This window comes from Motacilla alba, chromosome 19 (genome assembly GCF_015832195.1).
Source record: "Motacilla alba alba isolate MOTALB_02 chromosome 19, Motacilla_alba_V1.0_pri, whole genome shotgun sequence".
Classification (NCBI taxonomy): Eukaryota; Metazoa; Chordata; class Aves; order Passeriformes; family Motacillidae; genus Motacilla; species Motacilla alba.
This window is the reverse complement of record NC_052034.1, coordinates 10,412,987-10,440,652: the sequence shown is the minus strand read 5'-3', so window position 1 is coordinate 10,440,652 and position 27,666 is coordinate 10,412,987. Positions and strand designations below refer to the sequence as shown.

General features: G+C 63.0%; 2 protein-coding genes across 3 annotated transcripts in view; both read left to right on the top strand.

Annotated features, from left to right (window-relative positions):
* Positions 1-16,670, top strand: part of ELN (elastin) — a 122,118-nt gene extending 105,448 nt beyond the window's left edge. The window contains exons 16-48 of the mRNA XM_038158450.1: positions 264-335; positions 534-560; positions 768-839; positions 3,349-3,375; positions 3,796-3,861; positions 4,130-4,174; positions 4,313-4,393; positions 4,484-4,543; positions 5,238-5,342; positions 5,428-5,469; positions 6,737-6,874; positions 6,960-7,001; positions 8,272-8,409; positions 8,495-8,536; positions 9,804-9,941; positions 10,027-10,068; positions 11,189-11,326; positions 11,412-11,453; positions 11,696-11,821; positions 11,903-11,959; positions 12,120-12,254; positions 12,340-12,387; positions 13,129-13,251; positions 13,442-13,495; positions 13,637-13,771; positions 13,944-13,991; positions 14,373-14,414; positions 14,631-14,669; positions 15,105-15,131; positions 15,544-15,585; positions 15,776-15,802; positions 15,895-15,945; positions 16,049-16,670. Coding sequence (XP_038014378.1) covers positions 264-335; positions 534-560; positions 768-839; positions 3,349-3,375; positions 3,796-3,861; positions 4,130-4,174; positions 4,313-4,393; positions 4,484-4,543; positions 5,238-5,342; positions 5,428-5,469; positions 6,737-6,874; positions 6,960-7,001; positions 8,272-8,409; positions 8,495-8,536; positions 9,804-9,941; positions 10,027-10,068; positions 11,189-11,326; positions 11,412-11,453; positions 11,696-11,821; positions 11,903-11,959; positions 12,120-12,254; positions 12,340-12,387; positions 13,129-13,251; positions 13,442-13,495; positions 13,637-13,771; positions 13,944-13,991; positions 14,373-14,414; positions 14,631-14,669; positions 15,105-15,131; positions 15,544-15,585; positions 15,776-15,802; positions 15,895-15,945; positions 16,049-16,095 — 2,318 coding nt within the window. The 3' untranslated portion in view covers positions 16,096-16,670. The remainder of the gene's footprint in view (positions 1-263; positions 336-533; positions 561-767; positions 840-3,348; positions 3,376-3,795; positions 3,862-4,129; positions 4,175-4,312; positions 4,394-4,483; positions 4,544-5,237; positions 5,343-5,427; positions 5,470-6,736; positions 6,875-6,959; positions 7,002-8,271; positions 8,410-8,494; positions 8,537-9,803; positions 9,942-10,026; positions 10,069-11,188; positions 11,327-11,411; positions 11,454-11,695; positions 11,822-11,902; positions 11,960-12,119; positions 12,255-12,339; positions 12,388-13,128; positions 13,252-13,441; positions 13,496-13,636; positions 13,772-13,943; positions 13,992-14,372; positions 14,415-14,630; positions 14,670-15,104; positions 15,132-15,543; positions 15,586-15,775; positions 15,803-15,894; positions 15,946-16,048) is intronic.
* A 1,005-nt stretch (positions 16,671-17,675) lies between these two features.
* On the top strand, positions 17,676-27,170 carry LIMK1 (LIM domain kinase 1). Of its 2 annotated transcripts, XM_038158365.1 has the most exons (16): positions 17,676-17,874; positions 19,584-19,680; positions 22,150-22,288; positions 22,661-22,770; positions 22,847-23,038; positions 23,456-23,561; positions 23,643-23,827; positions 23,901-24,084; positions 24,164-24,250; positions 24,465-24,596; positions 24,708-24,767; positions 24,868-24,933; positions 25,030-25,186; positions 25,295-25,350; positions 25,841-25,998; positions 26,091-27,170. In XM_038158365.1, exons 1-16 carry the CDS (start codon positions 17,817-17,819, stop codon positions 26,239-26,241), a joined length of 1,938 nt encoding a protein of 645 aa, XP_038014293.1. In that variant the 5' UTR covers positions 17,676-17,816; the 3' UTR covers positions 26,242-27,170. The 2 variants fall into 2 exon arrangements, with proteins under 2 accessions (XP_038014293.1, XP_038014292.1); XM_038158364.1 differs by lacking the exons at positions 17,676-17,874; positions 19,584-19,680 and adding an exon at positions 19,724-20,279.
* The last annotated feature ends 496 nt before the right edge of the window (positions 27,171-27,666 follow it).

The window sequence follows — 27,666 nt, the reverse complement described above, 5'->3', positions numbered from 1 at the left end:
TTGGGCTTTGCTGTAACCAGTGGGACTCCTCTTGAGTGCCGTGTTCCCTGCAGGCTCCCAGTCTGTTCCACAGGCAGCTCCAGGCCTGGAGCAAACCCCTCCTGACAGCTAGAGGTGCAGGCAGCTGGCACAGGGCGGTGCCAGCAAGCCCCCAAGGATGAGGGTGCCATGGGTGACAGGGATTTGGAAGCTGGGTGTGAGGGTCTTGGGTACCAGTAACATCGCCAGTGAAGCCCAGCTCACCCCTCTGGTCTCTGCTCCAGGTGTTCGCTTCCCTGGTGTGGGAGTGCTGCCTGGAGTCCCCACTGGAGCTGGAGTCAAGCCTAAAGCCCCAGGTAAGTTCCCTTATCCCCTTGGAACACTGGGGTTGGTTCAGGGCTGGCTCCAGCTCGGCACCCCAGCCCAGCCTTTGGGATCACAGCCCTACAGGGCACTTGGCAGTGAAGCCAACCTATGGCTGAATCCACTTAGGTTAATTTGGGCCTCCAGGCGCAGCCCAGGGCTCACATAGGTGTTTTTGTATTTCCTTTTAGGAGTTGGAGCCTTTGGAGGTATCCCTGGTGAGTGTCCCGTCTCTCTTGCCTGTCCTTCTCTTCCTTCCCAAGCCTCTTCCTCACAGCCATGGTCTCCCCACACCAGAAGATGCCTCAGGGCTTCCCAAGCCACCCACTCTCCTCTGCCAGGGTGCTCTGGGGCACCCCCCTCCCTCCGGGACTGGTGGCAGCTGTGGCACGTGCTCCAGGTGAGAGTCTGCTGTTGGTTTGCAGGACTGGGAGGTTTTGGAGGTCAGCAGCCCGGTGTCCCTCTGGGTTATCCCATCAAAGCTCCTAAGCTCCCAGGTAAGCTCCACAGCCAGCAGAGTGGCTTCACTGTGGGTGAAGGATCCCCAGCAGCCAGGAGAAGGACCCGCCGTTCCCCGGGGCTGAGGCACGGTGCCCACAGGTCCCCTGGACCTGGCAGTGCTTGTGCTGCCCTGGGACAGCAAGACAGAGCCCGGGGCTCTGCTCTGCCCTGCCTGTGGCACCCCATGGGCAGCTCCTGGGGTGATGCCTGTGCATTGCCCCCCGCTCACGTGGACAGTGCTGTTGTAAGGTAGGAAGGGTGACGTTCTGGGGACGTGCCCTGGGCCAGGCCATCCTGGGATGTCCCTGCCAGCTCCCGCTAGCACAGCCCTTGCAGGGACAGTGTGGTTTCTGTGGCTCCTGGAGTTGGGTTGGGCATTAACCTGGGCCAGGTGCCCTGACTCAAGGAGCTGTAGCTGAGGCCACCTGGGGGCTCCAGGCAGATCTCTGTCCCCACTGCTCACCTGGACAGGGCTCAGCCCCAGCCCAGGTCAGCCTGGGGGAGCTGCTGTGGGCACCTTCCCCTCCCAGCCCTGGGCCAGGTGCCAGCTCTGCCTGCCCACAGAGGGACAGTGGCAGGTCCTGTGCCCTCCAGGGGCCATGCTGCCACCTGACTGCTCCCCAGTGCTTCCCGAGGAGGAGGGCAGCCCCATCCAGGCAGGGCCCCCATCCCTGTGCATCCAAACAAGTTGCTGGAGGCAGGAGAGCCTCGGTGAGAGGAGCCCACCCCCGCCCAGCACATTCCAGCCCAGCTCCAGCCCCAGCAGCTCTGCTGGCTTCCCCCCAGCAGGGCTCGTGGCCACAAGCAGCAGCAGGCATCCCGGCCCACTCCTGTTTCCTGGAGTGGAGCAGAGTTATGATCCTTAAGGAGACACGGCCCCGCTGCCTGTGGACCCCCTCTAGGTCCCAGCCCCAGGACAGGGACCAGGACCATGGGGGTCTCTCCAGACCTTCCTGGGGTGCTGGGGGATGCCAGTTTGTCACCTCTGAGGGCTTGGGGCTGGCGGTGCAAGGACAGACTGTGCTGCTGGCTGTGGAGGCTCTTGCCTTGATGCTGTGGGTGGATCTGGGGCTGCCACATGTGGGCTGTCCCCTGCACTGTCTCCACTGCAGTAGGTCCAGGTTGAGAGGGGATGAGGGGACAGTGGGACAAATGACATTTTGAGAGGAAAATCATCTCTTTAGATGACTTGCTCCTGGGCTGTTCCACTCAGGAGGCGGCCTTGGGGTCATCGACCTCACTGGAGGCTCATTCTGAAGCTGTGGCTGAGGTCAGGGTCTCATTGATGCCCTAGCGATGGGGACCACTCCCCAGTGTCCAGCTGTGCTTGGGTGACATCGGTTTGTCCAGAGCTCCAGTGTGTGCAGGGTCTGAGCCCATTGGCAGTGCTGGTGACATTCCCATGGACACAGCCCCAGGGCAGGGCCTGCCTTCCCATCCAGCTGTGGGTGGTGGGGAGCTGTACTTGGACCCGGCAAAACCCTTGGAGACCCAAGGCTTGGACTTCTAGCCCTTGGAGTCACCTCCATGTGTGTCACCCCTTTCTCAGCTTCAGGGTGAGCAAGGTGCTGATAAGGTGGCCTTGGATGGGCAAGGGTGGCCCTCAAGGTGAAGGACACCTGGCACAGCTCATTGCAAGCCTCTGCCCACCAGCACCACTGTGCTGATGTGAGACACTATTGGATTGCCTGGCAGGATGGAGGGAAATCTGGTCCCCACATGCTGGCTGCTGGGAGGGGATGGAGTCCAGTGCTCAAGGAGATGCTGTGCCATGAGTAATTCTATCCTGGCTGCAGACAGCCACATCCCTGCCCATGGCCCCCTTGCTGGAGGCACCCCCCACCCTGTGCAGCTCGAGGTGTCCCTTCCCAGGAATGTGGCAGCCCATGGCCTCGGGCTGCTGCCAGCAGTGAGGGGAGCTGGGAATTGCTGGCTGCCAAGCCAAGTGTCACTGCTGAGTCAGGGGCATCCCCGCCACTCCAAGTGCTGGGATCCAGCTCTTCCTCAAGGAGACATCTCCCTGGCTGCAATGTTCCAGCTCATAATCCCTCCCCATCCCTTCACACTGACCTCCTAACGAGGTCACGTTTCAGCCGAGGCTCCCAAGCCCTGATTCCAATTAAAACCTTTCCTTCAGAGCTGGCCAGGGTGCAGCCAGCTGGGTACAGCTCTCGCCGCGGGGCTCCCGCGGGACCCCTCGCTGGAGCGGGGTCATGGGAGGCTCCTGCAGAACAGCTTCAGGCGCCACAGCCCTCGGCCTGGGCTCAGAGGGGGCGGCTCTTTCAGTCACTGCTTCCAAGGTGAGGGAGAACAGCATCTCCTGGCGCAGCTCCAGCACGGGGGTTTGTATCCTGGAGGATTCACTGTCACAAATGGATGGAGCCCCTGGGCCGGTGCTGCAGGGCCCTGGCAGAACGGGGCCACGCCCTGGGGCAGAGGGGACAGGGCCAGCAGCAGCCAGGTGCTAACTCCCCCTTCTCTCCTCTCCTCTCCTCTCATCCCCAGGTGGCTATGGACTGCCCTACACCAACGGTAAGCTGCCCCATGGTGAGTGCTTGTGTCCTCACTCCTCGTGGCTCCACCGACCTCATGGTTGCCACCGTGACCTCGTGGCCACCAACCCTTGGAGCAGTGTGAGGGATATCCTGCTTCCAGGATGAGGTGGTCCACTGGGGACCTCATACCTTGCCCATGGTGGCTGTGGACCAGCCTGGGAACTCAACTCTCTTGGTTTTCCTGGGAGCTGTTAATCCATAGGATACATCCTGAGCCAGTCCAGCTTCATGCAGGGATGTTTGAACTGTGGTCTCAAGTGGGGAGGAGCTGGCTTTGGCATGCCCTCGCACACTCTGGCGCCAGGGTCAGGAGATCCAAGGGGGCTGCTCCATCTGTCTCGTTGTCCTTTCCCTGGCCAGTGCCTGATGTGGCTCTGCCGCTGTGTTGTGATTGCAGGCCTCAGGCCCGGTGGGATAGGAGCCGGCCTCCTGGCAGGAAAGGCAGGATACCCCACCGGGACAGGTACACTCGACGTCGCAGCCCCAGGGTGGAGAGTGGCACAGGCATGGCAGGGGAGCCCTGTCACCTTGCTGGCCGCGGGACGGGTGTTGGGCACTGCCCGGCTGTCTGCGAACTTCAGGGACAGCACGGATGGGAGCAGCACCTCCCATAGGAGAGGGGGATGGATGCTGGCAGGGGTGCCTGGTCCCCAGGGTCCATGTGGGGTGAGGGAGCTGAGGTGGGAATGGTCCCAGGACCTCGGTGGCTCAGTGCCCGTGTTCCTCCGCAGGGGTCGGAGCACAGGCAGCAGCAGCGAAGGCAGCAGCAAAACTTGGTGAGTTGCCCTCTGCGGCACAAACACCACCCATCTCCCCAGCAGGGAGCTGCTCCCTGTTCCCCTTCCCTTCCTCCCAGCCCCAGGGATGTTGGCTGTGTCCCGTGTCCCCGCTGACCTTGCTGTCCCCTGCGGCAGGAGCCGGTGTCTTGCCCGGCGTTGGCGGCATCCCAGGAGTTGCACCGGGTGTTGGCATCGGCGGTGTCCCAGGAGTTGGAGGTGAGACGATGAGAGGGCTCTGCCCTGGGGCTCGGGGAGGGTCTCCTTCCCTTATCCCACATCTCTGACTCTCTCCCGCTATCCTGGCAGTCGGAGGACCGGCAGCAGCGGCAGCAGCGGCGAAGGCAGCGGCAAAGGCGGGAGCTTTTGGTGAGTTCCTGCTGCCTCGGACAGACCTCGGGACAGGGAAGAGCCGCTCATCAATGCCAGGGGCTGTGCGGCTCCACAGCTGCCCCGGCAGCCCCTATCCCATTCTATGGGGTGCTCTCCCTGCCCCTGTCCCAAAAAGAAAAAGTTCCAGCAGTTTTTCCAGCAGTGATGAAGGGCTGATGGGCCCCTCAGGATGCAGCAGCCTGGCAGGGGGCAGAGCATCCCCATCACATGCAGTCTCTCCATGAGATGTGCGTTTGTTGTATCAGGTGCCAGCAGGGTGGCCAGGACTCGGTGTCTGTGCTGAGCTGCTCCTTCCCTAGTGAGGGATGCTCCTGATGACGCAGATCTCCACTGCTCCCCGTTTGGCTGCTCTGTGGGAGAAAAGTGAGGAGCAAGTCACACATTGGAGCATTTACGGAAAATGTACCAGTCCTGAGGCAGCTGGGATACATAGCGACAGCCTTGAGGGACCCTGGGAGTCCGCAAAATCGAGGGTGGCCAGGGCCCTGATGGGTATAGAGAGCTGGGAATCAAATTCCCAAGAAGATCCCAGGTACCCTGAAGAGCTGCTTTAGGATGAGTGAAGAGCCCACCACAAAGCCGGTGCCCAAGAGACTCCTGTGACCCTGGGGCAGACCATGTTGCCACTCTGGCAGAGTGGGGTGTTTGTGACTACTCTGCTTCCCTCCAGGTCCAGGGGCAGTGCCCGGAGTCGGAGGCGTCCCTGGCTTGGTGCCCGGTGTCGGAGGTGTCCCGGGGGCGGTGCCCGGCGTCGGAGGTGTCCCCGGCGTGGCAGGTGACTGTTCCAGGAGCCCTGTCCGCGTCCCCCGTGGCTCTGCAGGGCCATGGTGGCTGAGGCTCCGTGTCTCCCTTGTCCCCAGGGGTGCCGTCGGCAGCAGCAGCAGCAAAGGCAGCTAAGTACGGTATGTGCTGCGAGGGGCCCCAGCCCCCGGGACCCTGCCCGCCCTGCCCACCCTGACACACGGGAGGTGCCCAGCCACGGGCTGTCCCCTGGGATCACTCCTGAGGGGAAATGGGGAATGCTCAGCCCAGCTCCTGGCTGCTCTTCCTGGGCCTGGTTCCATCTGCCAGGCAAGACCTTCTCCCTCTCCAGGCTTCCTCCAGGCTGCTCTGTGAATGTGAACAACAAGCCCCAAATCATGGTTAAGATTAATCTGAATTCTTGGATTTTGTGCAAAATCTGTTTTCCAGCAGCAGACCTGAAAAACATTCAGGTGCCCAAGGGCTCAGTGTTGCTGCCATTAGGGCAGAGATTCCAGGACAGGGGCCCTTGCACAGGGTCACTGTCCTCCAAACTGTGGTGGAATTGGTGGGAGGGTAAGATCCATCTCATACAACCACCCCCAAGGAGCTACAGTGTGGAAAGGGTCATAGCCAAGCAGCATGGTAGTCTGGAACTTGGGCCAAGGGAGGAGGCAGAACTGGCCCTGAGGTTCCATGCAGGACTGGCTTCTGGGTGCTGCTCCAAAAGGCAGAGCCAGCAGCTGGTACCTGGCCAGGTCCCAGGACCTTCTCCTCCATCTTCACTGCAGAACCCCAGGAGTCCCCTGGAGGAGCCATGGCCAATGGCATCTCTCCTTTGAGGGTTAAATCACTGAAGCCCTCTCTCTTCCATTTCCCTTCCACAGTTTGTAGAAAAAATCCCTCTGCATGCCCAGGGAAGGAAGGGATTCAGGAATTCAGGCAGGAACTCAGCAGTGCATGCTCTGTGCTGTCTTGATCCTGCAGTCCATGAAGACAAAGCCCTCTGACACTCAGTCCTTGCAAAAGTGACCTGATGCTTGTCCATGTGACACTGACGTGTGCCAGCAGGTCCAGGCTGTCAGCTCCCCAGTCTGACCAGTGCCCTCCCAGACACCTGCTGGGAAAGCCAGCCACTTCTCCTCCATGGCCTGTCTGGCTGCAAGGCTTGATGTCCCTATGACAAGGAGCACCTTGCCCCCTGTGAGGATGAGGGTCATTGTGGTCCCTGTGCTGGTGACTTGCAGGCAATCGCTGGCAGAGTCACGGGGCCGATCCCTTCCCTGCCCTGCCCTGCCGGGGTCACTCCTGGATGAGGCCTTGGATGCTCCGCTCTCTGGCGCACAATGGTGACACAGAGCCATGGCAGGTGCCACCATTGAGCTCTTGCTGCAGCCAGCTCTGATCTGTCCCCTCCTGTTCCCACAGGCGCCGGCGTTCCCGGTGTCGGTGTGGGTGGCGTCCCCGGCCTCGTGCCCGGAGTCGGAGGCGTCCCTGGCTTGGTACCTGGTGTCGGAGGCGTCCCGGGGGCGGTGCCCGGCGTCGGAGGTGTCCCCGGGGTGGCAGGTGACTGTTCCAGGAGCCCTGTCTCCGTCCCCCGTGGCTCTGCAGGGCCATGGTGGCTGAGGCTCCGTGTCTCCCTTGTCCCCAGGGGTGCCGTCGGCAGCAGCAGCAGCAAAGGCAGCTAAGTACGGTATGTGCTGCGAGGGGCCCCAGCCCCCGGGACCCTGCCCGCCCTGCCCACCCTGACACACGGGAGGTGCCCAGCCACGGGCTGTCCCCTGGGATCACTCCTGAGGGGAAATGGGGAATGCTCAGCCCAGCTCCTGGCTGCTCTTCCTGGGCCTGGTTCCATCTGCCAGGCAAGACCTTCTCCCTCTCCAGGCTTCCTCCAGGCTGCTCTGTGAATGTGAACAATGAGCCCCAAATCATGGCTTTGAATTAATCTGAATTCTTGGATTTTGTGCAAAATCTGTTTTCCAGCAGCAGACCTGACACAAGCTCTGCTGCCCAAGGGCTCAGTGTTACTGCCATTAGGGCAGCGATTCCTTGCAGAGTGGCCCCTGCCCAACATTACTGTCTTCTTAAATGTGGTGGGATGGTGGGACCCATGTCATATAACCACCCCCAAGGAGTGGGGCCAAGGGTCATGGACATGCAGCATGGTAGTCTGGAATTTGGGCCAAGGGAGGAGGCAGAACTGGCCCTGAGGTTTCACACTGCATTGGGGTCCATGTTCTTCCCCAACGGTCAGAGCCAGAACTCACCTCACCAGGTCTCAGGACTTTCTGCTTCACTGTTACTGTGAATCTCTGGGAATCTCCATGAGGAGCCTTGGGAATCTCCACAAGGAGCCATGTCCAATGGCAACTCTCCTTTGAAGGTTAAACCACTGATGCCCCCACTCTTCTATACTGGGGAGGAAAAATTCCTCCACATGCCCAGGGAAGGAAGGGATTCAGGAATTCAGGCAGGAACTCAGTAGAGATTGCTCTGTGCTTCATGGCCCTGCTGAGCAGGCTCCCATGAAGACAAAGCCCTCTGACACTCAGTCCTTGCAAAAGTGACCTGATGCTTGTCCATGTGACACTGACGTGTGCCAGCAGGTCCAGGCTGTCAGCTCCCCAGTCTGACCAGTGCCCTCCCAGACACCTGCTGGGAAAGCCAGCCACTTCTCCTCCATGGCCTGTCTGGCTGCAAGGCTTGATGTCCCTATGACAAGGAGCACCTTGCCCCCTGTGAGGATGAGGGTCATTGTGGTCCCTGTGCTGGTGACTTGCAGGCAATTGCTGGCAGAGTCACGGGGTCGATCCCTTCCCTGCCCTGCCCTGTCGGGGTCACTCCTGGATGAGGCCTTGGATGCTCCGCTCTCTGGGGCACAATGGTGACACCGAGCCATGGCAGGTGCCACCATTGAGCTCTTGCTGCAGCCAGCTCTGATCTGTCCCCTCTTGTTCCCACAGGCGCCGGCGTTCCCGGTGTCGGTGTGGGTGGCGTCCCCGGCCTCGTGCCCGGAGTCGGAGGCGTCCCTGGCTTGGTACCCGGTGTCGGAGGCGTCCCGGGGGCGGTGCCCGGCGTCGGAGGTGTCCCCGGGGTGGCAGGTGACTGTTCCAGGAGCCCTGTCCGCGTCCCCCGTGGCTCTGCAGGGCCATGGTGGCTGAGGCTCCGTGTCTCCCTTGTCCCCAGGGGTGCCGTCGGCAGCAGCAGCAGCAAAGGCAGCTAAGTACGGTATGTGCTGCGAGGGGCCCCAGCCCCCGGGACCCTGCCCGCCCTGCCCACCCTGACACACGGGAGGTGCCCAGCCACGGGCTGTCCCCTGGGATCACTCCTGAGGGGAAATGGGGAATGCTCAGCCCAGCTCCTGGCTGCTCTTCCTGGGCCTGGTTCCATCTGCCGGGCAGGACCTTCTCCCTCTCCAGGCTTCCTCCAGGCTGCTCTGTGAATGTGAACAATGAGCCCCAAATCATGGTTAAGATTAATCTGAATTCTTGGATTTTGTGCAAAATCTGTTTTCCAGCAGCAGACCTGAAAAACATTCAGGTGCCCAAGGGCTCAGTGTTGCTGCCATTAGGGCAGAGATTCCAGGACAGGGGCCCTTGCACAGGGTCACTGTCCTCCAAACTGTGGTGGAATTGGTGGGAGGGTAAGATCCATCTCATACAACCACCCCCAAGGAGCTACAGTGTGGAAAGGGTCATAGCCAAGCAGCATGGTAGTCTGGAACTTGGGCCAAGGGAGGAGGCAGAACTGGCCCTGAGGTTCCATGCAGGACTGCCTTCTGGGTGCTGCTCCAAAAGGCAGAGCCAGCAGTTGGTACCTGGCCAGGTCCCAGGACCTTCTCCTCCATCTTCACTGCAGAACCCCAGGAGTCCCCAGGAGGAGCCATGGCCAATGGCATCTCTCCTTTGAGGGTTAAATCACTGAAGCCCTCTCTCTTCCATTTCCCTTCCACAGTTTGTAGAAAAAATCCCTCTGCATGCCCAGGGAAGGAAGGGATTCAGGAATTCAGGCAGGAACTCAGCAGTGCATGCTCTGTGCTGTCTTGATCCTGCAGTCCATGAAGACAAAGCCCTCTGACACTCAGTCCTTGCAAAAGTGACCTGATGCTTGTCCATGTGACACTGACGTGTGCCAGCAGGTCCAGGCTGTCAGCTCCCCAGTCTGACCAGTGCCCTCCCAGACACCTGCTGGGAAAGCCAGCCACTTCTCCTCCATGGCCTGTCTGGCTGCAAGGCTTGATGTCCCTATGACAAGGAGCACCTTGCCCCCTGTGAGGATGAGGGTCATTGTGGTCCCTGTGCTGGTGACTTGCAGGCAATCGCTGGCAGAGTCACGGGGCCGATCCCTTCCCTGCCCTGCCCTGCCGGGGTCACTCCTGGATGAGGCCTTGGATGCTCCGCTCTCTGGGGCACAATGGTGACACCGAGCCATGGCAGGTGCCACCATTGAGCTCTTGCTGCAGCCAGCTCTGATCTGTCCCCTCTTGTTCCCACAGGCGCCGGCGTTCCCGGTGTCGGTGTGGGTGGCGTCCCCGGCCTCGTGCCCGGAGTCGGAGGCGTCCCTGGCTTGGTACCCGGTGTCGGAGGCGTCCCGGGGGCGGTGCCCGGCGTCGGAGGTGTCCCCGGGGTGGCAGGTGACTGTTCCAGGAGCCCTGTCCGCGTCCCCCGTGGCTCTGCAGGGCCATGGTGGCTGAGGCTCCGTGTCTCCCTTGTCCCCAGGGGTGCCGTCGGCAGCAGCAGCAGCAAAGGCAGCTAAGTACGGTATGTGCTGCGAGGGGCCCCAGCCCCCGGGACCCTGCCCGCCCTGCCCACCCTGACACACGGGAGGTGCCCAGCCACGGGCTGTCCCCTGGGATCACTCCTGAGGGGAAATGGGGAATGCTCAGCCCAGCTCCTGGCTGCTCTTCCTGGGCCTGGTTCCATCTGCCGGGCAGGACCTTCTCCCTCTCCAGGCTTCCTCCAGGCTGCTCTGTGAATGTGAACAATGAGCCCCAAATCATGGTTTTGAATTAATCTGAATTCTTGGATTTTGTGCAAAATCTGTTTTCCAGCAGCAGACCTGAAAAACGTTCAGGTGCCCAAGGGCTCAGTGTTGCTGCCATTAGGGCAGCGATTCCTGACAGAGGAACTCCTCCCTGGGGTCACTGTCCTTCAAACTGGTGGAATGTTGGGATCCATCAAGTGCATCCTACTGGGACTAGCAAGACCCAGGTGTCCAGCAGCCATAACCACTCCAAGCTGGAGCTTGTGCACATGGAGAACAGGCCCTGAGGTTCCATGCAGGACTGGCTTCTGGGTGCTGCTCCAAAAGGCAGAGCCAGCAGTTGGTACCTGGCCAGGTCCCAGGACCTTCTCCTCCATCTTCACTGCAGAACCCCAGGAGTCCCCAGGAGGAGCCATGGCCAATGGCATCTCTCTTTTGAGGGTTAAATCACTGAAGCCCTCTCTCTTCCATTTCCCTTCCACAGTTTGTAGAAAAAAATCCCTCTGCATGCCCAGGGAAGGAAGGGATTCAGGAATTCAGGCAGGAACTCAGTAGAGGTTACCCTGTGCTGTGGTGGCCCTGCTGAGCAGTGTCCCATAAAGACAAAGCTCCTCCATGGCCTGTCTGGCTGCAAGGCTTGATGTCCCTATGACAAGGAGCACCTTGCCCCCTGTGAGGATGAGGGTCATTGAGGTCCCTGTGCTGGTGACTTGCAGGCAATCGCTGGCAGAGTCACGGGGCCGATCCCTTCCCTGCCCTGCCCTGCCGGGGTCACTCCTGGATGAGGCCTTGGATGCTCCGCTCTCTGGGGCACAATGGTGACACCGAGCCATGGCAGGTGCCACCACTGAGCTCTTGCTGCAGCCAGCTCTGATCTGTCCCCTCTTGTTCCCACAGGTGCCGGCGTTCCCGGTGTCGGTGTGGGTGGCGTTCCCGGCCTCGTGCCCGGAGTCGGAGGCGTCCCTGGCTTGGTACCCGGTGTCGGAGGTGTCCCGGGGGCGGTGCCCGGCGTCGGAGGTGTCCCCGGGGTGGCAGGTGACTGTTCCAGGAGCCCTGTCCGCGTCCCCCGTGGCTCTGCAGGGCCATGGTGGCTGAGGCTCCGTGTCTCCCTTGTCCCCAGGGGTGCCGTCGGCAGCAGCAGCAGCAAAGGCAGCTAAGTACGGTATGTGCTGCGAGGGGCCCCAGGTCACTGCCCTGCAAAACCTGGTAGGATCCTGGAATACATCCCACCGGGTCTAGCAAGACACACACCTTATCCCTCTCCTGCCCTGCTTGGGTCTCTCCTGGAAGTGGCTGTGGATGCTCTGCTGTCCTGGCCACGAATATGAGACAGAGCTGGAAGAGGCCCAACCTTTTAGCTGTTGCTGCAGCCAGATCCGGCTTCTCCCATCTCGCTCATTGCAGGAGCTGGCGTTCCTGGCATTGCTGGCGTTCCTGGCATTCCTGGTGTTCCTGGAGTTCCCGGTGTCCCTGGTGTTCCCGGCGTTCCTGGTGTGCCTGGGGTTCCTGGAGCTGTGCCTGGTGTTGGAGGTGAGCAGATGGGCTGTCAGCAGCTGCTGATGGGATGCTGGCCTCAGCAGTGCCCTGACTGTGTCCCTTGTGTCCCTGCAGTGGGTGGCCCGGCAGCAGCGGCCGCAGCCAAAGCTGCAGCGAAAGCAGCCGCAATCGGTGAGTCACCACTGTCACCACTGTCACCATCGGCTGTCCCAGGGAGGGAGGAAGTTTGTTGGCACACAGGAGAGGTGGGGACACCCCGGTGCTGTGGAGGTCAGTGGGATTCCTGCTGTGGAGTCTTCCCTCTTGGACACATCCCTGAACCTCTCTGCAGGAGCAGGACGCGTGCCCGGTGTTGGCGTTCCTGGAGTGGGCGTTCCTGGAGTGGGTGTTCCTGGAGTGGGTGTTCCTGGAGTGGGTGTGCCAGGTGTTGGCGTGCCCGGTCTGGTGCCTGGGGTCGGCATTCCAGGTGAGATGGTGCCCAAGGGATGCTCGGATGTCCCCAGCAGTGCTGGTGGGACACATTCCTGACCTTCTCACTCCCTGTCCCGCAGGAGGTCCAGCAGCTGCTGCCAAAGCAGCCGCCAAGGCCGCCAAGTACGGTAAGCTGGGATTTCTCTGGGGTTATCCCACATGTCCTGTCCAGCTCATCCCCACCCCAGGCTGCTCCCCTTTTGGGGCTCAGGCCCAGCAGTGCCTGGGGTCCCTGGGGGTTGGGGTGAGGGACTAGCTCCCCGAAGGGCTGAATGTGGGATGAGGTTCTGGCTGTGTCAGGGCTGCTTTCTAGAGAGCTGAGGCCCGTGGAGCATCCAAGTTTGCCACCTTCTAATACTTCGGTCCATTCATACCCCATTCTGCCCACCCAGCCACAAGACCACCTCAGTGTCCATCTGTCCCCTTCTCTGTCCATCCATCTGTACCTCCTCCACTCATCTATTCAGTCACTCCACATGCATCCACATATCCACCCATCTATCCACATATCCATCTCACCATCCCTTCAACCATTAGTGCACCTCATCATCCCTCCGTTCATCCATCCCATGATCCGTTCAACCACTCTCCACACACACATCCATCTCACCACCCCTCCATCCATCCATCCATCTGGCCATCCCACCATCCATGTGTCTATCTCAGCATCCACTCGTTCATCCATCTCACCGTCCATCCAACCATTCATCCATCCTACCATCATTTCAACCAGTCCTCATGCAGCCACATATCCATCTCATAATCCATCCACCACCCATCCCCCCCAGCCTGCCATGCCTTCTCATCCAACTCCTTCTACCATGTTTCCTCCCGAGCTGAAGCCCCAGTCCTTCTCTTTCTCCTTGCAGGAGCTGGTGGCCTGGCTCCCGGCGTGGGTGGCCTAGCTCCCGGCGTGGGTGGCCTGGCTCCTGGCGTGGGTGGCCTGGTTCCTGGAGTAGGTGGGCTGGTTCCTGGTGTTGGAGGTGTCCCAGGTGAGGAGGAGGAAGGCGAGGGTGAGGGCAGCCTGGCTGGTGTGGGGGCACATCTGGGGGCAGGACAGGCTTGAGGAGAACCTCAGCAGTGTCCCCTGGAGGGCTGCAGACAAGGCCTGAGAGATGGGCTCTGCCCAGATTTGCTGTGAGGCCTCCACAGGGTCTGACCCCCCTTGCTCTCTCTGCCCAGGTGTTGGAGGTCCAGCAGCAGCGGCCAAAGCAGCAGCCAAGGCAGCCAAATTTGGTGAGTCAGCCTGGGGAGCCACTCAGGCTCCCTGCCAGCCCTGGCGTGGCACTGACCGGTGCAGGGGATGCTGGGCATGGGCACCCAGGCCTGGCACATCATCCCACATGAGCATGGGATCTCTCACCCCTCTCTCCGCAGGTGCTGGGGTTGGAGGGGTGCCAGGGGTGGTGCCTGGCGTGGGCGGAGTGCCCGGAGTGACACCCGGTGTTGGTGGTGTGCCTGGCTTGGTGCCAGGGGTGGGAGTACCTGGAACTGGCATCCTTCCCGGGGCAGGTATGTGCCTTGTCCCGCCCTGCTTGGGGACAGTGGTGGTTGGGAATGCTAAAAGCCACCGAGCCACATGAAGGGGTGGCAGGGACGGATGAGAGTGGGATGGAGGGTGGTGGCACATGACAGCGGTGTGGGTGTGACTGTCCTAACAGTGGTGTCCTCACTCACTTTGCAGGCATCCCCCAAGTAGGGGTGCAGCCTGGTGCTAAACCTCCCAAATTCGGTACGTACCCCTGCCCCCTGCCCCAGGGCCACCTCAAACTGTCCCCAGGCACCCTTCTCCTGTGGCCATTGGGGTGCTGACCTCTCTTCCTGTCCCCTGCGTGCCCACTTCGACCCGATGGCCCAGGTGTGGGAAGTGGTGTGCTGTCACCCATGGGTGCAAAGTGCCACCTGTACCCCCTGCCCTGGACTTGCTGAGGACAATTTTCTCCTTCATGTGTCATGCAGGGGCTGAAGCCCCTCTGGGTACTGTGAGATGGGTGCTGGGGACTCCCAGCATGGGTGCCAAGGCCACCCCAGCAGGTTGGGCAGTGGCTGGGGGTGCTCTGAGCTGGGGGTGCCAGGCTGTGGGGAACAGGTGTTAATGGTGTCTCTCTGGCAGGTGTTCCTGGGGTTGGAGTCCCAGGGGTTGGTGGCCTCCCAGGTAAGTGCTGGCAGGAGCTGAGCCCAGGCAGGGAGGATGTGCAGGCAGAGGGATGCTCCCCTAGAGGGGTGGAGCTGGAGGGATGCTCTCTCTGGGCACAGAGGGAGCGGGGCTGCCCTAGAAAGGATGAGCACACTTGGGAGCAGGTGAGGAGTGGGTCAGACACTGGGGACACTGTCTGTCCCTGCTGGTGCTCATCCGGGCTACTCCTTGTAGGTGGCCTTGGAGTCGGTGGGCTCGGAGTTGGTGGCCTCGGTGAGTGATGCTGGTCCCGGCATAGGGCTCCCCAGGGCTGGGCTGCAGGGAGCAGCAGCAGCAGCAGCAGAGTGCTGGCAGAGCCATGAAAAGGAAAGGGAGTCTATGGGTCACTTCTGTCCCCTCCCAGTCTCACAGTACAATCCCACCCTGCCCTGTCACTGTCCCCTGTCCTGTTTGTCACCTGCCCTGTTCCCAGGGGGTGATCCAAAGGGATTGCCATTGTTGAGCAGGGACTGAGGGCCATAGCCCCAGCCTTGCCCATGCCACGGGAACAGGGGATGGTACTGTACCCTGTCCCCAACGTGTAGAGATGCAGTTCCCTCCTAGGACCCTCTGGGCCCCTCTTGAAGGGTCTGGGTGTGGCCCTGGCACAGTGAGTCCAGGCAGGGGCTGCACTGGTGCTCCCCTCTGACTTGGGACTCTTGTATCCAGGAGCTGCTGGGAAACCTCCCAAGCCAGGTAAGGGACAGCCAGAGGGGCTGGAGGAGTGACTCCAGTCCCTGTCCCCATTCACATTCCCATGGCTGTGCTCACGCTCCCCACCCTCACTGGGGCTCACCCACCTGCAGGTTTTGGTGCTGGGGGGCTGCAGCTAGGTGAGTGCTGCAGTTTGGGGCTGACGTGGGAGTGTGTACCCTATCCTGCCACACTCGTCCCTGCTTGCTGTCCCCACGCAGCTGCCATTCCCTGCTGGGCACCTGGCTGCCTGGGAGAGCACTGGGAAGCCCGAGAGGTGCCAGGGTGGGGACGGCGGCTTTTGCATCAGCTCCTGTCCCTGGAGTAAGCAAGGGATCCTAGCCAGGTTGTCCCCAGCCCACGCTAGAGTGGCACTGCTGTCACCGGCTGTCACTGGCTGTTGGTTTTTCCCTAGGCGTTGGAGTTCCCGGCTTCGGCGTATCACCGGTATTTCCAGGTACCACCGCCAGCTCGGCACCTGAGCACACACCCGGGGCCTGTGTCGGGGCCCGGCCAGCCCACGGAGACACGGCCGCGGGCCGGGGAGGGACCCCGGGGACACTGCTCAGCCGGGGGGGCTGGCTGGGGGGTGTGGGGCAGAGAAATGGGGGTGCCCCGTGATGCTGAGGGCTTCGCTCTCCTTTCAGGTGGGGTCGGCGGCCTAGGATTCGGTGGTGAGTATCCATTCTTCCCCCGGGGTGTTTTGGGGTGGCGGCGCGTATCCCCGCGGGGGTGCCGCTCATCCTGCTCCGCCTTTCCGCTGCAGGGAAGCCCCCCAAGCCCTACGGAGGAGCTCTGGGTGCCCTGGGCTTTAGAGGTGAGTGCAGTCTCCAGCTCGCAGGGGCTGGTCGTGCCCCCCGTGCCGGTGGCATCCCTGCGGGGGGCTCGCAGGGAGGGCTCACCCGCATCCCCCGTGGCAGGCGCGGGCTGCGCGGCAGGGAAGTACTGCGGGAGGAAGCGGAAGTAACGCTCCGTCACCGATCACCTCATGAACTTTGGTGCTACTGCATGGTCCAGAATGTAAATCCGAAGCAAAGCTGAGACACCCTCTCCTCAAGCCCCGGACCTCCCCGTCCATCCCGGGGCCGTGCCCGGCCCCGCGTTCCCCGGAGGGACCCCGCGTTCCCCGGCAGCGTCCGGCCCCCCCCGCCCCTCGGTCCCGGCAGGGAGCGCGGAATAAACTGCGGGGAGCAGCCGTCCCCCTTGGTGCTATCGCTCTCTGCGGGATTTGGGGGGGACTGGGCTGTCGCGCCCCTGCCCAGCCCCAGAGCTGACCCGCGGGGGGGACACAGGATGAGGGGCACCCCATATTGGAGGAAGGGAGGGAGAGGAGGGGATGCCGGCGGCGGGGGCTGTGCGGGGAGGGATGGCCCCATCAGCCTGGCCCCCACCCCAGTCCCTGCGCTCCCCCCGGTTTGGGGGGGGCCGCGGGCAGGAGGGGCTCAGTCCCTTCACGTTGCTCACTTTGCTATAACTGGGTGGGACGCCCTATACAGAGGGACTCGCTTCTGACAGACTAATAAAGGACAAGTTTTTAAAGGATTCTGGCTCCAACCTGTGTCCCATGTCCATGACCCCTCCCCGTGGCGGTGGCAATGATGCAGGGATTCACCCCAGCCCGTGGCACTGCACAAGCCTGGAAACGTGCTGGGTCCTTGCTACAGGGCTGTTGCTTGTCCCACTGCATGGTCACAGCCCTGGGACACAGGGGAAGGGTGGGGGCACAGCTTTGGACCTACGGGTGCCCCGTGCCTTTTCCCACAGTGACAACTCAGGGTCCCAGAGGGCGGTCTGTGCCCTGGCCTGAGGTGTTGGGGACATCTCTGCCCTGTCCTAGTGTACCAGCCTCGAAACCCGTGAAAAAGTCTGTGCTCTGACTCACAATGGGGGCCGGGGGGCCAGGAAAATGTTTGTGCCTTGTGCCCTGGTGACAGCTTGAGGACCAACGGGCCTGTGCCTGCCCTTGGTGACAGCCCAGGGGGTGACATCCATGTGCCATTCCATGGGAACAGCGCAGGGAATGAAGGGGACATCCATAACCTAACCCACAGTTACAAGCCCGGGACCCAGGATGAGGTCCGTGCTCTATCCCATGGTGACAACGTGGGGAATGATAGAGACATCCATGTGATGCCCCACGGTGACATCCCAGAGCAAATGGGAACACCTGTGCCCTGATCATAGCGAGAGCCTGGGGCACGAGGGGACACCCGTGCTGACCAGTAGAGGGTGTGGCGACACCCGTGCCCTGCACATGGGGCTGGCCTGGCGCAGCGGGGGACACCGCGGCGTGTGGGGACACCCGTGATGGCCAGGGGAGGGTGAGGACGGCGCCATCGCCCCGTGAACTGCGCATCCCCCCGGGCTCGGTAGCGCACCCCGAACCTCGGCCCCGGCCCTGACCGCCACCATTCCTCGCCATTCCCTGCCGGCCACGCCCACCCGACCACACCCACACTGGCCCCGCCCCGGACTCGCCCCGCCCAGTCCTGCCCCGGCCCCGCCCCGTGCTCCCGCGGCCCCGCCCCGGCCCGGGCCGCGCAGGCGCGGTGCAGGCGCCGCGGTGCCGCCCGGAGCCGCAGCGGCAGCGGCAGGGCCGGGGGGGCCCGACCGGGGCTGCGCCCGCGCGGGGACCGCCACCGCCTCCGCCACAGGCCCGGCGCGGCGCGGCGCCGCCAGCGCGCCTGCATGAGGTTGATGCTGCTGTGCTGCACCTGGAGGGACGAGCCTATGGGAGAGGACGAAGGTGCGTGACCCCCCCGAGCCCCCCCGGCTGACTCAGCGCTTCCGCCGCCGCTCGGGCCCCGGGACCCCCCAGCCCGGCTCTTGCGGACCCTCCCGCCGGCCTGCAGCCCCCCGCATCCTGCCCGCGTCCTCCCCGCCAGCCTCCACTGGCCCCCAGCCTCCCCACTGTCCCCGCGCCCCTGCGTTCTCCTCAGCATCCCCATCCCGCACCCTTGCACCCCCAGCACGCCCCCTGCACTCCCCACCCAGCCCGCATCACCCCTGCATCCCCAAATGTCCCCGTGTGCCCGCATCCCCCCCTGCATCCCCCACTGCATCCCTCTCTGGTCTGCATCCCCCTTGCGCCCTGATGTCCTGTGCCCCCCCATCCGGCCTGCACCTTCCTCACAGCTCCCCTGCATCACCCTCCACCCCTACATCCCCCTCTGAAATGCCCGTCCCGCACCTTACATCCCCCGTGCCCCCCCACACGTCCCCTGCACTCCCCAGCCACCCTGCATCCCTCTTGCACCCGCAAATCACCCCCTGCACCTCTCACTCATCCAGCCCACAGCACCCGCTGCATCCTCCACTGCACCCCACCCTACATTGCTCCCCTGGCCTGCATCCCCCTGCACCTCGTCCAGCCTGCATCCTCCTCATGCCCCCAAATGTCCCTGCACAGCCCCTGCTCACCCTGCGTCCCCTCTGCACTCCCAGATCTTCCCTGTTCTCCCAGTTAAGCCTCCATCCCCCCATCCTTCCTTGTATTGCCACCCAACTCCATTCCCCCTGCACCCCGAAATCTCCCCCATCCTCCTTGTCAATAACTGTGCATCCAGCCTGCATCCCTGCCTGCACCCTCCCAGCACCCCACATCTTCTGCTGCAGCCCTGTCCAGCCTGCATCCCCTCCTGCACTTCCACATCCCCCCTGCACCCCCACACCTCCCCATCTCCCCCTGCACACTCTGTGTGCTCCTCCTGCACCCCCTATCCCCTCCAGCCTGCATCCCTTCTGCACCCCCAGATCCCTGCTATGCCTTCCTTCCCCTCTGCACTCACTGGGCCCCTCATACCTCCCCACATACCCCAAGAACTTGTACCCCCCTGCAGCCACCCTGCACCCCTCTGTGTCAGCCACCCTGCACCCCTCTGTGTGTCCCCCATTCATCCCCCATCCTGCACCCCCTGTCCCCCCATGCGCTGTGTATGCCCCAGCACCCTCTGCGCCCCTCTGTGCTCTCCTGCATCCCCCAGCAACCCTCCAGCATCCCCCTCTGTCCCCCCCATTCATCACCCAGCATCCATGCAGCATCCCTAGGTGTCCTTCTGCATCCTCCATCACCCACTCTGCACCCCCTGTGTCCCCCAGCACCCCCAGCACTCATCCTGCTGTTCCCCCATGCACCCACCACCCATCCGACACCCCACCAGCCTCCCTGGATCCCTTGGCACACCCGTCCTGCCCCTCTTCACCCTCCCTACACTCTGTGCCCCCATCCTGCCCCCTCTGCCCCCATCCTGCACCACCATGTGCCCCCATCCCACCCCTGCCCTGTCGCCAGCCCTGGGGCCATGGGTGCCATGACCTTGACCCGTTGTGGGATCAGTGGGTGGGGGATGGAATTCACCACCCCGGGCAGAGGGATTTCATCCCGGCTGCTGCTGTGGGTGGCCGGGGCCAGCTGGTGGGGTGACAGCGCTGTCCCCTCATGTTCCCCGCCTGCAGGGACCGACCTGCCGGTGTGTGCGAGCTGCGGGCAGGGCATCTACGATGGGCAGTACCTGCAGGCACTGAAGGCTGACTGGCACGCCGACTGCTTCAGGTGGGACCCTCCACGGACAGCGGGGACGCTGGGGTGGATGGCGCTGGGGACACCGGGATGACATTAGGGGCATCGGGATGGATGGTGTCATGGACGCTGGAAAGGATGGCCATAGGGACACCGGGATGGCAGCGGGGACAGTGGGATGCTCTGCAGGGACAGGGACAGTGCTCTCTCCTGTTCCAGCCATGGCAGGGACATGCGTGCGGCCCTCGCGGTGTCACTCGCTGGAGCGTGGCTGTGGCTCCTGGCACCCATGGGGGTGCTCTGGCTGAGGCCAGGCCTGGCAGAGGGCTCTGCTGCCTGTCCCTCGCTGTCCCCTCCTGCAGGGTGACAGGGTGCGTGGCTGATGTCACCCGCCCTCCTCCCTCCCAGTTTCCTCTTTCACTCGAGCCCTCCCGGCAGCTCCAGCTGTTGGAGCCCCGAGAAGCAGAAGGAGAAAGGGCCCGGGTCGGGGCACACAGGGGTGCCTGGGACCTGACAGGGTTCCCTGCGGGGCTGGGGGTGCCCAGGGTTGTCCCCGGGGTGCGTCCATCTCGGTGGAGGAGGATGCTGGCAGCGGTGCTGAGGAAGAGCCGCGTCCTGAGCGCTGGAGCCAAGTGAGTGGGAGTGGGATTGAAGTGGGAGCGGGTCAGGATGGGCTCTGTATCCCAGGGAGCCCCGGGGGGCTCAGCCTGTGTCTCCTATGCTCGGCACCCCCTCTCGGGGCCGTTAGCCAGAGCAAAACCACTGCAGGGCCGCAGCTGGATCCGGTCCCCCCGGATGAGCGGCTTCCGGCAGCACTGGGCTTGCTGAAAGCCTTCCTCCTCCTGCTCCTGCTCTTCTTCCTCCTCCCTCCCTCCTTCTTCTCCCCCTCCCCTTCCCCTTGTCCTACGTTTCCCCCTCCTTTTCCCTCTCCTTCTCCCCCTGCTGCTCCTCTTCTCCCTCCTCCTCCTCCTCCTCCCCCCGCCCCCGCCCCCAGCCCAGGGGAGGTTTCGTGCTGCGCCATCGGAGGGGGAGTCCTCGTGCAGTGACGTCATGGGGTGGGGAAACTCCGTGCCGTGACGTCACCGCTGGTTGGTATTCCACCTGCGTGGCCGGGGGCGGGGGAGGGGGACTGCGACAGTCCCCGGGCACCCCCCAGCATCCCCTGCAGAGTGTTCTGCAGCAACCCTGCACCCTACAGCACCCCCGTACTGCAAATCCCCTACAGGAAATCCCCTACAGCTCCCCTGCACCCCCTCAACCCCCCTCCCATGAGGATCTCCCTTGCAGCCTGCACCACTCCCACAGCATCCCCTGCACCCATTCAGCACTCCTATATAGAAAATCCTCTGTGGCTCCCCTTCTGCACCCCCCAGCCACTCCCACACCCCCATACAAATCCTCTCTGGTACCCCTGTCCCCTCCTGCGCAGTCTGATGTGCACCCCTGCTGCTGTATCCCAAAACTGGCAGGCCCCTCTGCAGCCCCGGGCACACCCTACTGTTGTCACCCCCTGCACCCCCCCAGGCAGCTCCCCCACCCCCTGTGCCCTGTGTCCCTTGCAGGTTGTCTCAAGGCTGGCATGTCCCTGGCCAGGCTGGCGTGTCCCTCTGGCTGTCTGTGTCAGGGTAGGGAGTTTGTGACCAAGGGGGCATGTCCCTCTGTCCCTGACCAGGCTGGCACATCCCTGACCAGGCTGGGACATCTCTCTGTGTGTCTGTGCCAGAGACACATGCAGACTGGCATGTCTGTCACCACAGTGTCATGTCCGTGGCAAGTCTGGCACATCCCTCTGTGTATCTGTGACCAGGCTGGCGCGTCCCTCACCAGGCTGGCACATCCCAGTGTGTGTCTGTGACCAAGGCTGGACATCCCTCTGTCCGTGATTAGGGTGACATGTTCCTCTGTGTGCCCATGACCGGGTTGTCACATCTGTGAGCAGGGTGACAGACCCATGATCAGGGTGGGACTTTCCTCTGTATGTCTGTGACCAGACTGGCATGTCACCCTAGTCATGGATAGAGAGACATGCCCTTCTGTGTATCTGTCACCAGGGTGGGATGTCCCTCTCTCTGTGACCAGGCTGCCACACTTGTGACCAGTCTGTCTTATCCCTCTGTAAGCCTGTGCCAGCCTGGCACGTCTGCCACCAGGGTGGCATGTCTGTCACCAGTCTGGTACATCCCTCTTTGTGTCTTTGTCCAGGCTGGCACATCCATGCAGGGCTGGCGCTTCCCTCCTCATGCCTCTCCCTGCCCCACGTCCCCTCCCTTGTCCACCCCTGTGTCCCCACATGTCCCTGCAGCCCCAGCCTGCACTGTCACACCCCTGGAATCATCTGCTGTCACCCTGGGGAATGGTGACACATTGATGCAGTGGCCCTGCAGCTACATAGGAAGTGAGGGAAGCAGCTTGCCCAGAGAGCTGTGGAGTGGGCAAGCACTGGCTGTGCCCCAGGGTGACAGTGGGGACAAGGTAACAAGGGTGTCCCTGTCCCTGCTGCAGGTGTTGCGAGTGTGGGGCCTCCCTGTCCCACCAGTACTATGAGAAGGATGGGCGCCTGTACTGCAAGAAGGATTACTGGACACGCTTCGGGGAGCTGTGCCACGGCTGCTCCGAGCAGATCACCAAGGGGCTGGTCATGGTGAGCACCACGGGGTCCCCAGGGGTAGGACATGGAGCCTTGTGCCATGGCTAAGCTCCTGGGGAGCAGGGGAGATGGGGAAGGGGTGCAGACCCTCAGCACCACTGGGTGTGTCAGGGGTGTCCTCTACATTTTAGGGGACCCTGGAGGGCCTTGCAGAGGTTGGGTAATGCAGGGGAGAAGCTCAGGGTGGTGGGAGATGTTCCTGCAGCCACCCCCAGCTTGGTGGCACTTCTGTCCCCACGATCCCACAGCTCAGCCTCCTCTACCCATGACCCCAGTACACCCGTGGGTGCTCCCAGGCCACTCCGAGCCCCAGCCCTGCCCTCAGTGCCTGGGCAGGGGGTCCAGGGCTGATGGCATTGCCTGCAGGTGGCCGGGGAGCAGAAGTATCACCCCGAGTGCTTCAGCTGCCTCAACTGCCGCGCCTTCATCGGGGACGGGGACACCTACGCGCTGGTGGAGCGCTCCAAGCTCTACTGGTACGTCTGCTCTGGGGAGACCGGGGGGACGTGTCCCCTGGCACCCCCGCCCACCGTCCTGCTCTGCTCCCCACAGCGGCCACTGCTACTACCAGATGGTGGTGACACCGGTGATCGAGCAGATCCTGCCGGACTCCCCGGCCTCCCGCATCCCTCACACCGTCACCCTCGTGTCCATCCCCGCCTGCTCCGATGGCAAGCGTGGCTTCTCCGTCTCCATCGACCAGGGCTGCGGCACCGAGCACCCGCGCACCGTGCGCGTCCGAGAGTGCGTCCCTGTCCCCTCTGCCACTGTCCCCTCCCCAGGGCTGGGGCATCCCATGCTCCTTCTGCCCCTGGGATCCATCCCAGGGAAACCTTTTGGGGTGGGAGGAGGAGGGATGGTGCTGAGTTGTCAGCATTGTCTAGGGGTGGCCTGTTGGGACTGTGGTGGCATGTCCCCAACTGCAGGGGGGTTTGTGGGGGCTGTGCTGGTGTGTCCCTGGCCATCTGGCATTGCCTCATATGCCAGAGTGGGTTCTAGGTACCATGCATGTCGCTGTGTGGTTGGGGTGGCTTGTGGAGACTGTGCCAGCATGTCTCTGTTCAGGAGGTGACAGTGGGGTCTGACACACCCATTGGGAGTGTTCTAGCACAACCCCCTGATGGTGACCGTGTCGGGGGTCTGACCCCACTGTCCCTACAGGGTGGACCCGGACTGCATCAGCCCTGACATGAAGAACTCCATCCACGTTGGTGACCGCATCCTGGAGATCAACGGGACCCCCATCGGCCACGTCCCCCTGGACGAGGTACGGTCCCCCTGTCACACCCCAGCCAGCCCCACTTCCGCCAAGTCCCCAGACCCACCCCATCGCCATTTCCCTCTGCAGATCGACCTGCTGATCCAGGAGACGAGCCGCCTGCTGCAGCTAACCATCGAGCACGACCCCCACGAGCCCCTGGGCCAGGAGCCAGGGCTGGCCGGCAGCCCCCTGCCCGCCCTGTGCAGCCCCCTGCGCTCGCCAGCCCCCATGCCCTGCGGGGACCCCGCTGCCATGCGCCAGCGCGCTGTCACGTGAGGCCACCTCCTGCCCCTGCCCCTGCTGGGTGTCCCCCCGCACGCTCACCTCTGCCCATCCATCCTGCAGGAGGAGCTGCAGCACGGACAAGTCCCCAGGCTCGGGCTCCGTGGGCTCTCCCGCGTCCCAGCGCAAGGACATTGGGCGCTCCGAGTCCCTGCGCGTCGTGTCCCGTGCCCACCGCATCTTCCGCCCCTCAGACCTCATCCACGGAGAGGTGCTGGGCAAGGGCTGCTTCGGCCAGGCCATCAAGGTGGGCAGGGGGCATGAGTGTGGGGGTCTCGTCTCCCCAGGATGGAGGGGGGTGGCTGAGTCCCTGCACTCCCGGCCAGGTGACACATCGGGAGACAGGCGAGGTGATGGTCATGAAGGAGCTGATCCGCTTCGATGAGGAGACCCAGAGGACCTTCCTCAAAGAGGTGAGGGTCCCCTGTCCTTAATCCCCCAGGCTGCGGGGACACCAGGGATGGGTCTGTCTGATCCTGGCCCCACCTGGGCACACCCCTGGACAGGGGTGACCAGGCCCCAGGGGTGCAGCCCTGCCCACTGAACCTATGAGCAGCAGCTCTGTCAGGGGGAGCAGGAGCCTTGGGGTGTCATGGACACGGGACTGGGGGGGGGGGTCTCCTGCAGGTGAAGGTGATGCGCTGCCTGGAGCACCCCAACGTGCTCAAGTTCATTGGGGTGCTCTACAAGGAGAAAAGGCTCAACTTCATCACAGAGTACATCAAAGGGGGCACCTTAAGGAGCCTCATCAAGAGCATGGTGAGCACTGGGGGAGGCAGGTTGGTCCCCCACCACCCCACAGCCCCAGTGTGGCTGAGGGATCCCTCTTCTTTTTCCATTTCCTGGCAAATTCCCCCTCCTGCCCCCCAGGACAGCCAGTACCCCTGGAGCCAGCGAGTCAGCTTTGCCAAGGACATCGCCGCTGGCATGGTGGGTGCCGCCATGGGATGGGTGGATGGGAGGGGCACTGGTGAGTGGGGAGGACCATGGCGTTGGGGGTGCCCCTGCTCTCAGCCCACCCTTCCCACAGGCCTACCTCCACTCCATGAACATCATCCACCGTGACCTCAACTCTCACAACTGCCTCGTGCGGGAGGTGAGTCCCACCTTGGTGCTGCCTTCCCCCAGCCTAGCTGGGGCTCTCAGTCCCTGTGTGGCTCCCCCAGGCCTCACCCCTCCCTGTGCCCCCCAGAACAAGAGTGTGGTGGTGGCTGACTTTGGGCTGGCGCGGCTGATGGTGGATGAGAAGAACCAGCCCGAACATCTCAAGAACCTGAAGAAACCAGACCGCAAAAAACGCTACACGGTGGTGGGGAACCCCTACTGGATGGCCCCTGAGATGATCAATGGTGAGGGGAATGTGGCCAGCCAGGGCTCTGTCCCCAGGCAAAGGGGGACAGAGGGGGTGGGCTTGGGACAGGATGTGTGACATGGCCTGACCCTGTCTGTGTCTGCAGGGAGGAGCTATGATGAGAAGGTGGACATCTTCTCCTTTGGCATCGTCCTATGCGAGGCAAGTGCCCCTGGGGCTGGGGTCTGCCATGAGCACTGGGGTCCTCATGGTGTTTGGGGTCACTTCCCCAAGGCTGGGGTATCCCCCTTGGGGTTAGGATGTTTAGAGTCTCTTAGAGTCTCCACTTAGGATTGGAGCCTTTTCCCTTGGGCTTGGGGTTTCCCTAGGGCTTGGAGTCCTCATTGTGTTTGTGTTCCCCTCCAGAGTAAAGTTCTCCCCCTTGGGGTTGGGGTCTCCCTTTTGGGGTTGAGGTCCTCATTGTGCTTGAGTTCCCCCTCTTAGACTTGGAGTCCTCCCTTGGAGCTGGGACCTCTCTCCTTCGGTTAAGGGTCTCTGTGTTGGGGTCTCTCCCTTGGCGTTGGGGTTTCTTCATTGTGTTTGGGCTCCCTCCTGGGGCTTGGACATCTCCCCCTTGGGGCTTAGGGGTCCCTGTTTGGGGTTGAGGTCCCCCCTTGGTGCTGAGCCCGCCCGTTCCTGCTGCTGCCCCTAGATCATTGGCCGGGTGAGCGCCGACCCCGATTACCTGCCCCGCACCACCGACTTCGGCCTCAACGTCCGGGGCTTCCTGGAGCGCTACTGCCCCCCCGCCTGCCCCCCCAGCTTCTTCCCCATCGCCGTCTGCTGCTGCGACCTGGACCCCGAGAAGCGGTGGGTGATAGAGACCCCCAGGGGTCCCTGGGGCAGGGGACGGGGTGGAGACAGAGCCAGCGGAGCTGCCACGTGTCCCCCTCATCACTCAGGCCATCCTTCGCCAAGCTGGAACAGTGGCTGGAGACGCTGCGCATGCACCTGGAGATCCACTTGCCGCTGAGCTCCCAGCTGGAGCAGCTGGACCGAGCCTTCGGGGAGACGCACCGGCGGGAGGGGGGGCTGCCCGCAGCCCCGCGGTAGAGCCCCCGCCCGCACCCCTCTGCAGCCACGGGAGAAGGAGCTGCGCCCACCACCAGCCGCTCCTGGGGCTGCCTCACCCTGGGGCTGGATCCCCGGGCCCCTGGACGCACCCCCACCCCGCTGCCCACCCCGGGGAGCCGGCTCTCCCCGGGGCCGCATGGCCCTGGGCACCCCCCACGCCGTAGCTCTGACCGCCAGGACCAGCCCGGCTGGCCGCACCGCGGGGACCGTCCCTGTGTCCCCCACCCTGGCTCACCTCCCCTTTGCACAGCGGGGCTGCCCCGCCCGAGCCCCCGGGCTTCCCCGGACAGAGCCGCGGCCTTGCGGCGGTGCCTTGGCTTTCCGTGAACTTGCACTTGGACACAGGAGGGACCCCCGCGGCCCCCCAGGGCACCCTCGTAGCAACGCCCTCGGCCGTTCCCTGAGGCTGCTCCCGCTGGCACCCTGGGCTCGGGGGGCTGCCGGCACTCCCGGCCGAGCGAGGTGTCGTGGGAGACACCCCCATGGTGTGGGGACAGGCACGTAGCAGTCCCTGCCACCTCTGCTGCCCATGGTGAGCCCTGACCGCGCAGCCCCGGGGAGGGCACCGGGTGCTCCAGAGGAACGTGGGGCTGCGGCTCATCTCGGTCCCCCTGCCCTGGAGGGCTCGGGGGTTGCGCCACGCGGTGCTTTTCATGCTCTTTATTCAGGTTCATTTTTCTGTAAGATATTTAAAGAGAAGAGTTTGTATTATTTTTTCATACAACGTAGCGTTTGCCATTTGTCACTGCCTCGGTTCTGCTTTCCCAAAGGGATCAAACTGTGAAGCCTCTCTGTGCACTTTTGCCCGGGAAGTCCAAGGTGACGTCCTCTGCAGAGGCGGGAAGGGAGCTCAAACTGTGATGTACCCCGAGCCGTGAGTCAATAAATCCTTCCCCGCTCGCTGCCCAGCCTGTTGGCAATCGCTCACCTCCCCCGGGGGGGCTGGGAGCTCCTGCAGAAACTGAGGCAGGAGGGGACAGTCCCTCTGCCCAGGGTGGGGCTGTGGCACTGGCCGTGGTGGCACCCACCAGCTCACTCACCCCCATGGGGGCAGTACTGTTGTCCCCCTTTGTGCTGTCCCCACCTCATTGTGGGTACCCCCAGCCCTGGGACTGGTGCCATCCCTGCTAATGTCACCAGGGCCCCCAAGTGCTGTGTCCCCTTGCTGGCCTGGTGGCCATGGCCACTGTCATGCCAGGGTGGTGGCAGGCAGGTGACAGAGCCGTGTGACCATTGGTGCTGTGGAGCTGATTTGCCTTTGGTGTAAAACCAGCCTCAGGGAAGAGTGAGGTGGCTCATGCTGGGGTAGCCCATGGCCCTCCTGTGCTGTCCCTCTGTCCTCAACACTTCTCTGAACCAAACTAAGGTCCCCACGGTGGGGGAGCTCCATCCTTGGGGGATGGT

Excerpts from the sequence above, each read along its gene's own strand:
- LIMK1 (XM_038158364.1), top strand. The coding sequence starts at position 19,738 with ATGACATTAGGGGCATCGGGATGGATGGTGTCATGGACGCTGGAAAGG. Across the intron at positions 20,280-22,149 it reads GTCCTGAGCGCTGGAGCCAA|GTGTTGCGAGTGTGGGGCCT; the intron begins GTGAGTGGGAGT and ends TCCCTGCTGCAG. Across the intron at positions 23,039-23,455 it reads CGCACCGTGCGCGTCCGAGA|GGTGGACCCGGACTGCATCA; the intron begins GTGCGTCCCTGT and ends CTGTCCCTACAG.